The sequence below is a fragment of the Nesoenas mayeri genome (genome assembly GCF_963082525.1).
Source record: "Nesoenas mayeri genome assembly, chromosome: 5".
NCBI classification, from domain to species: Eukaryota; Metazoa; Chordata; class Aves; order Columbiformes; family Columbidae; genus Nesoenas; species Nesoenas mayeri.
This window is the reverse complement of record NC_137548.1, coordinates 5,312,284-5,321,359: the sequence shown is the minus strand read 5'-3', so window position 1 is coordinate 5,321,359 and position 9,076 is coordinate 5,312,284. Positions and strand designations below refer to the sequence as shown.

At 43.3% G+C, this 9,076-nt stretch overlaps 1 protein-coding gene across 1 annotated transcript; it reads left to right on the top strand.

Annotated features, from left to right (window-relative positions):
• Nucleotides 1–787: 787 nt before the first annotated feature.
• Nucleotides 788–8,632, top strand: TMX1 (thioredoxin related transmembrane protein 1). Its single transcript, XM_080345486.1, has 8 exons — nt 788–944; nt 1,073–1,188; nt 2,414–2,459; nt 2,975–3,103; nt 4,466–4,511; nt 4,599–4,700; nt 5,746–5,815; nt 6,479–8,632. The coding sequence occupies exons 1-8, from the start codon at nt 802–804 to the stop codon at nt 6,655–6,657; spliced, it is 831 nt and encodes a 276-aa protein (XP_080201612.1). The 5' UTR covers nt 788–801; the 3' UTR covers nt 6,658–8,632.
• The last annotated feature ends 444 nt before the right edge of the window (nt 8,633–9,076 follow it).

Here is a 9,076-nt window from a genome sequence, read left to right as displayed (position 1 = left end):
TAGGGTAGTTCCAAGGTGTTGCAACTGATATTGTGAAATAATTGTGTAACCTAATGAATATGCAGTATTCACGTTGTAACTCTAATGAATATGTATGTAACCAAACTGTATAAATGTCGTAGAGTTCAAATCAGTGGTGGAAGCCAGCTTTGGGTGCGAACCCCTGGTTTCCCAGCGCTGGAATAAAAGCACCGCATATAACTACGTCCGTGGTTATGTGTCCTTTTTGCTAACACCAGCAGGACAGGGAACTGCTGGAGAGAGTCCAGCGCAGCCACCAAGATGCTGAAGGGAGTGGAGCATCTCCCGTGTGAGGAAAGGCTGAGGAAGCTGGGGCTCTGGAGCTGGACAAGAGGAGACTGAGGGGTGACCTCGGTAATGTTTATAAATATGTAAAGGGTGAGTGTCAGAGGGATGGAGCCAGGCTCCTATCGGTGACAACCAACGATAGGACAAGGGGCGATGGGTACAAACTGGAACACGGGAGATTCCACTTAAATTTGAGAAGAAACTTCTTCTCAGTGAGGGTGGCAGAGCCTGGAACAGGCTGCCCAGGGAGGTTGTGGAGCCTCCTTGAGACATTGAAAACCCGCCTGGACACCTTCCTGTGTAACCTCATCTTGGTGTTCCTGCTCTAGCGGGGGGATTGCACTGGATGAGCTTTCGAGTCCCCCTCAGCCTCCTAATTTCTGGGATTCTTGCCGGGGGGTGTCTACGCGATGCTCTTTCTGCGCATGCGCCGAGGCGCTGTGAGGCGGTGCGGGGCGGTGCCAGCGGGAAGGCGGAAGCGCGCGGGTCAAGATGGTGGCGGCCGGTCCGCGCTGCGCTCTGCTCTGCTTGGCGCTGGCGGCCGGTTCGGCCGCGCTGGGCAGGCGGAGCCCTGTGAAGGTGCTGTCGGACGGCATGTGGCAGGAGCTACTGCAGGGCGAGTGGATGGTGGAGTTGTGAGTCGCGACGGGGTCGTTCGCGCTGCCGGGGAGTGGGCGGGGGGGGGGGGGGGGCGGGGCGGCCCGCTCTGAGGTGGCGGGGGCCCGAGCGGTGCCCGTTGGTGACAGACCTGCGCTGCCCGCAGCTACGCCCCGTGGTGTCCCGCCTGCCAGAGCCTGCAGCCCGAGTGGGAGAAGTTTGGCGAGTGGGGCGAGGACCTGGAAGTGAACGTTGCCAAAGTGGATGTCACGGAGCAGCCGGGTGAGAGTCCGGCGGGGCCTCCCGTCACCTCGGGGGGGATGTTCGGTGTATGTGCCCTTAGATTGAATCAGTAGGACAAATAAAGATCTTTTCCCGATCTTGTCTAAAGGCACATTGTTCCCCTCACACCAAGAAAGCCCTTGAGATGCTGGAGCGAGTTGAGAGAAGGGAACAGAGCTGAGGAAGGGTCTGGAGCACAAGTGTGATGGGAGTGGCTGAGGGACCTGGGGGTTCAGCTGGAGAACAGGAGCTGAGGGGAGACCTTCTGATCTCTGAACTGCCTGACAGGAGCTTGGAGCCAGGGGGAGATGTTGGTCTCTTCTCTGAAGGAACAGGTGCCAGGATGAGAGGAAACAGCCTCAAGTTGCACTGGGGAGGTTGAGGTTGGATCTTGGGAACAATTTCTTCCTGGGAAAGGTTGTTGGGCATTGGAACAGGCTGCCCAGGGCAGTGGTGGAGTCACCATCCCTGGAGGGGTTGAACAGACGTGGTTCTCAGGGACATGGGGTAGTGCCAGTGTTGGTTTAATGGTTGGACTCAATTATGTTGAGGGTCTTTTCCAACCAGAATGGTTCTGTGATTCCATATAGACTAAGAAGTCTTGTCTTTTTTGGTAGATAAAAGAAACAAGAAGCTTTATCAAGAAAGTAACTTAGAGAATTCCAAGGTTACTGATCTTTTTAAGCATCATACAGAGCAAAAAAAGCGTTTTTAGCCTTCCCTGTAGTAGTACCATTCTTTGTTGGCAAAAGGCAGTACAAGCAGTCTGGTGTCCCTCAGCTGAAACTCACTTTGCTGAATTGCCCTTGTGTGTGTGGAGTTCATAAAAATGACCTTCTCCATGCTGATATTTTCCTCCAAAGTCACATAAAAACTTTTGAAACTTGCCTCACTTGGGTTATTTTCTGCAAGCACTGGAGTTTCCAGATCATGCTGGAAAAGGAGAGTATCTCTCTTTCAATAACTACAGCCAAAATAGTCAAGTAGAGCCGTTATCCCAGACATCTTTTTTTTTCTTCCCCATGGTGAAACTTTCTTGCTCTTTGTCCAGGGACGTTGCTTTACACTGTATGCAGTACTTTGATATGCACAGGTGTGTGTGTTTATTCATAATTGAAAATTGATACCTGGGGGCAGCTGGTTTTATTTTGGTGTATAACAAAATTTCTTGCTTTTTCTTACCCAAGATTGCTCTACTATTCTGAAAATAACTATTTTCTTACAGGATTAAGTGGACGATTTATCATAACAGCTCTTCCTACCATCTATCAGTAAGTATGCAATGCAGCAGGATTTTTTGGAGGAGAGAGGACTTCCTTCTTCATTTTTGGGGGACAAATGAATATTTACCATGCTTTCTAAGAATGTGAGTTACTTTACACAGAGATGACTGTCTTACCCATTGTGACCTTACAGCACTGCCAGCTGTTTTATTTTTTCTTTTCCCTTTAGGCCTTATTTATTCTATGTTTTTATGCGTGTCTCCATTTTGCAATCTTTCCTCTGTAGGCTGATCTTAATGCATTTATGTGGCAAGTGCATTGAGAAGATCATTATCTTTTAGTGGAATCGCAACCTAAAGGTAGCCAAGATACACATGGAGTCAAGATCCTAGAAATACTTGTAGTCAGGAGTTCTGTAAAACATTTTAGAGCCAATATCATCTAAAGCAAAATAAAAAAGAAAAAAAAGACAAGGTGGTGGGAGGAAAGGTGTTGAGTGGAAGCAAATGGTGCATGCTTGGACAGTCTAAAATAAAGGACTTTTTTGTTGGTTTGTTTTACAGTTGTAAAGATGGAGAGTTCAGGAGATACCAAGGGGGAAGAACCAAAACTGATTTTATAAATTTCATCAGTGACCAGGAATGGAAATCTATTGAACCGGTTTCATCATGGTTTGGTCCTTCCTCTTTTCTGTAAGTTTTGGTATGTTTTTAATAACAATTAGTTGTCAAGCATGCACATTTTGGGATAGATCCTTAGATGTGCTGCTTCCTTGTGGACAGCTTAAGGTTTACTTTAAGGCTTCATATAGTTGGAGGTGGCTGTATTGTTTTACTAAACTCTTGTAGGTAACACTTGAAGTTCTTTTTATATAGCAGGAAGATGTTTTGCCCAGCAAAATTCTAGGAAATTAGCAATAAAAACTGGGAAACAATGTAGGAGTGTAGTTGTGAGATACAGGCTGCCATTTAAGAGAAGACAAAAACAGAGTGGAAGGGTGAAGGTTCCTTACTGAAGGAGTAGTGAAGTGGGGAGACTGTCATCTGAGGAGAAACACTCTCTTTGGTATTCTTTCTAGTTTTGAGGCTTTGAAGTGCTTTTAGTTGTTCCTGCACGTGCTGTGTGGTGGTTTCAGAGTAGTTGAGTAACTGTGGGTGATAAAGTGTGTTGGGGACACCGTTGGTTGAGGCAAATGAACCGAATAGTTCATGATTTTTCAATGAGCAATGATGGCTGAAACACCTCTGTAGTAACTGTGCTGTAGCAGTGCTTGGTTTATGAAATGCTACATTTTACATGTAGCAGCAGCATTATAGGAAGCTCAGCATTGTTACTTTGTCTACTCACAGTGCTGTTTGAATCTTCAGGCTGTGTGGTTGATCTAGAAACTGTTAGCCCACACCAAGCAATGTGTGAAAAGGGGAATAATTTTAGGATTAATAAGTTTTCTGTTACAAGTGCACGGTAGCAGCTCCATTTTTTGCATATACTGAAACAGCATGAAATGGGCTTTTTCTGTGGCTCAGCCATTAGCAGCTTAGGTTGGCTTAATGTTTCAAATTCTCCTTTACAGATAGCAAATACCTAATGCTGAAGTTTCGCAATAACAGGGAAGTGCCAGAGTTAGCAGGATGTACATGGCAGATAGGCTGGTCCTTTTCACCTGTGTGTAAGATATAGCAAAACTTAAGTGTCTAGACATCTCTCAGTTCTTATATAACCTGATTATTTAACAGGTTGTTTTTTTGTTTTAATTAAATATCCAGATGCTTAATTCTTATTATCTTGAAGAGAATTCCAGTTGGCTTCTCATAGACTGCTGGTCCAAATATAAGTTAAAACATAACCAAAATTAACTGAGATTCATATGTCAGCAGATCCACATCAAGGTGGTTTGTGAATTCATACTTGTCCATATGTGAAACGTTGTATGTGCCGATGTTGGTATGAAGGTTATGAAGTAGAAGATAAAAATCAAGTCAGGCAAACCAGAAGGTACAGGTATGTGACTGGCTGAAAAATGTTTTCATTTATTTTTTTCTGTTTTGTTTCAGGATGAGCAGTATGTCAGCTTTGTTTCAGTTGTCAATGTGGATCAGGGTATGTGCTTAGATCTCTGTTTTATTTTAGTTTAACAGACATAATATTCAGCTATTCTTGAAATGATTCTCTTGTCTTATATTCCAGCACTGCCATGGTTATTTAACAGAAAATGTTGGACTGCCAGTCTGGGGCTCCTATGCTGTTTTTGTATTGGCAACTCTATTCTCGGGACTGACACTGGGACTTGTAAGTGACGCACTTAGCTCAGATTGGCTTATGACTACTGTGTATTACACTGATTCTGCCTCAGTCTTTAATAGTAAGACCAGTTGTTCCTGGGGTACACAGCCCCCTGAGCTGGAAGACCGGGAGCAGAATGAAGCCCCAGTGATCCGAAGGAAAATGGTTAACGACCTGGTGCACCACTTAGATGCCTCTACAGAGGGATCTGGACCAGCTGGATCAATGGGCTGAGGCCAATTGTATGAGTTTCAATGAGACCAAGTGCCGGGTTGTGCACGCAGATCTCAACAACCCTATGAACGCTACAGGCTTGGGGGAGAGTGGCTGGAAAGTGCCTGATGGAAAAGGACCTGGGGGTGTTGCTGACAGCAACTGAACATGCGCCAGCATCTGCCCAGGTGGCTAAAAAGACCACGAACATCCTGGCTTGTATCAGCACTGGTGTGGTCAACAGGATCAAGGCAGTGACCGTCCCCCTGTACTGGGCACTGCTGAGGCAAAAACCTCGAATCCTGGGGTCAGTTTTGGGCCCCTCAAGACAAGAAAGCCCTTGAGGTGCAGGAGCAAGTTCAGAGAAGGGAAATGGAGCTGGTGAGGGGCTGGAGCACAAGTGTGATGGGAGCGGCTGAGGGACCTGGGGGGTTCAGCTGGAGAACAGGAGCTGAGGGGCGACCTCCTGATCTCTGAACTGCCTGAAAGGAGCTTGGAGCCAGTGGGGTTGGGCTCTGCTCCCAAGGAACAAGCACCAGGATGAAAAGAAACCGCCTCACGTTGCACCAGGGGAAGTTGAGGTTGGATCTTGGGAACGATTTCTTCCTGGAAAGGGCTGTCGGGCATTGGAACAGGCTGCCCATGGCAGTGGTGGAGTCACCATCCCTGGAGGGGTTGAACAGATGTGGAGATGAGGTTCTCAGGGACATGGGTTAGTGCCAGTGTTGGGTTAACGGTTGGACTCAATGATCTTGAGGGTCTTTTCCAACCAAAATGATTCTGTGCTTCTAATGTGCAGGATGTTTGGAGGTTTACTGTTGTCTTTCTTTGGTTTCAGGTAATGGTATTCTTGGCAGACTGTATCTGTCCATCCAAAAGGCACAGACCACCACCATATCCTTATTCAAGTAAGCCCACTGTAACTTCTAATTCAGAGAAGCTGTTTGGTAAATCTTATTTAATAAATATCAGTGTCTAACTTGTGTCTGCAGGACATGAGATTTAGCATAAAAGTTTACACTTGTGATTGGTACATTGCTTTACCTGCAGCAACTTGTCCTTGCGGTTTATAGTATGTTTGTATTCTGTAAAAAACTTTTTTAGGAGTTAAAATGTTTTTACAGCATTTTCATGCCTACAAGATAGGAAATTCTGTATGTGCAGGGAGGTAGAAGTTTTGATTGGAGCTCTCAGTGTTGCGAAGGTGGGGGTTTGCGTAAGTTTTAGGGGCCAAGCGAGAATTAAAAGTGAATTTGCATTTCTGTGGATGGCAAGTGATTCAGTTTGGGGTTAGTTTCTGGAATTTTTCAAGGTAATCTTAAAAAGTCATGGAAGAAGATCTGAATGCTGGTTTATGGTTTGTATGATCCTGACTCATTTTTTTCAAAGTTGGAGGAAGTTTTATATTAATTTGTCTAGGTTATCTGTTCATACTTGACCTGTGGGTAACTTCATGCTAGCAACAGGTACTACCTGGCTTAAATTCATTAAAGTGCTGCAATGTTAAAAAAGTGTATTTCACATGGTAAATGGTACGTGTTCATGTATGAATATTTTCCTTTCTCCTTAAGGAAAGCTACCTCCAGAGTCGGCTCAGCTGCTGAAAAAGCTGGATGAAGAGCAAGAAGCAGACAAGGAAGATATTTCAGATGATGAAACGGAGGGTAAAGAGGTGCCCAGCAGAAACTCATCACCAAGTGCTGTAAGGCAGCGCCCAGTGAACCCTGCTCCTACGATGGATAAATCTTAACTTTATTTCCATGCAGGATTAGTGTTTGAGTCATCAACTCGAAAGGAACTAAATGTCAAATCCTTCAGTTGAAGAGAGGGTTGACTCCTGTCATGCTAATATTGATGCATTTAATGAATTCAGAAAAAAAAAAAAAGAAGAAAATATTTTTTGGTTTCAGGTATTCAAAACTAAAACATGCTGTTGCAAGTGGCTGAAACTTCTCCTGTGTGCGGAGAAGTGCAAAGAAATTATAAGGCTTCATGAAAGATTTGTTCCACAGGGATATTTTTTAACAGAATGTAAACCAGTGTACTTGTTGCATTATGGAACATTAGCAAGGAAAATGCACTAACCTTTTTGCTGTTACAGTGTTCAAAAAGGTTTCTCAGTATAAATCTTATCTAATTGTGCTCTGAGGAAGTGCTGAGGGGAAAGATTCCTTCAGTTATGGGACCCGTTCCAGGTTTTTTATGTGACGAAACCTGCTTTCTGCTATGACAATGAGTGCTACAACCCCCCAATAATCTTTCTTCTTCCAAAGAAATGAAAGTTGCTCTCTTCACTTAGGGGAAGAGAATTTCCTTCTGAACAAAAGTCTTTGCTGTCCTCCCAAATGGAAGTTACCACAAGCACTCTGTGTAGTCCGAATTCTCTGGCGGACCCGAAACCTATTTCTATCCATTTCTTTTAGGAAAGGCTGTAGAAAAATATATGAGCTTCATGGTGAAGTAATTCTCTAGAAAAAGTTGCAAGTAGCTCCATAAAGTCGTTTGTCTCAGTGACTCCGAATCACATGGGAATAGTTTACACGCAGGGTTCTCCGCCGAGTGCAAATCCTCATCCATTCCTCCTGCTGTGTGGCAGTAGGACTCTGCCTATTTTTAATACATCATCAGTGATGTCTGCTTAATTGAATTTTACTGCAAATCTCATCAGGTTGTACCTGCTCTGAAGCTGAAATAACTGCTGCTTAATTTCTTTTGCAGAAAGTCATCTTTTCTGTTTTCACAAAACCCATCTTAGGGGTTACAACGTACCCTAATTCTTTAAAAAAACCTGTTTTCTGTATGATATTTGTTTTCACTCTATATAGAAATAAAAAGAGTGCACCTGCGCATTCAGCCAGTGTTATCTCGCATTGCTTGTAAAGAATTTTCCATGTTTTTTCAGTTAATTTTTGAAGTATTTGCAGAGGAAGAGTTAGCCTAATGCTTAGTTTTTTTGACAAGCTTGTGCTTGCTGGGTATTTTGCTGGTTTTGTTGTTGTTTTAGTTGGTTTGTTTGCCATTTTTTATTTGGTTTTTTTGTTTGTTTGTTTTAAATTCATCTGAGTGAGTTTGCATGACTGGCAGTTGATACGTCTTTGTCAACAGTAAACTTGGTCGTGAGTAATTAAGACCACAAACATAGAAGTGGTCTCAGTGATGTTTTCACTGCAGCATGGCTTTTTAAATCTGGGCTCTCCTTGTGATTATTGAGAAGACAGAGCATCAAACAAGGAGCTTGTAGTGAAATCCATGGGATTTGAAAGAAATACTGGGAAAAACTGAGCTCTTGCAGGTGAATCGACTTGTAAAGCTGTCAAGAATACGCTGTGTTTTTTGTCAGTCTTCAATGCTTCTTTGTAAGTTGCGTTTTAAGTATATCTTGACAGATCATAATTCATCCTCCATGTAATGAATGGAAACAAGTGATTCAGCTCTCCAAATATCTGAGTGAATCTTCCAACAATTTCTTAGATGAGTAAGAATGATTTGTTATGCAAGATGGAACTTCCTCCTTTGACTCTTTTCTTGTTTGTGAACGCTGGTGCTCTAGAATGACTTATGACTTCAGTGCTGGGTTAATAATGCTTGAAAGGGTCCTTTTGCTTAAAATTTGAGTGGTTTTGTCATTTTTTTTTTTTAATACCGAGCTTTTCCTGGTGTTTGAATGAAGACAACTGTGCTATAAATGCCCTTAAGGTCTTGGTCTTGTGGGGTTGCCTTAAATTCTCTAAAACTTTAAATCATAGCCTTGTCACTGGTAAAATAAAGCAATAAATCTGTGATGTACGAAGGAGAACTAGTAGCACCATCTTTGATAAATGGTGCATTTTTTTAGTTTGGAGAGTGCTTGAGGAAATGGGTCACAGAAATGCTGAATGCCCTTGTGAGGGACGAGTGATGAATTGTTTTAGAAACTGAACTATATGGGCTAACTCCACTTGGAATATATTTAAATGTAGCTGTTATAAATGCAGGGTTTTCTAACTTTTTAGTTACTTTAAACCTGTTTGTGCGATACAGAAAGTATATAATGATAACTTTTGGCAAACTCTTCATTTTAAAAGAACGAACCACCTTTTGTTTTTTCTTGCTGGCGTTCTAGACTCCTGGTTTATCCAGAATTCCTAGCGCTAATTTACCTGGCCTTTGCCTCCTGCTCATCTGCCTGT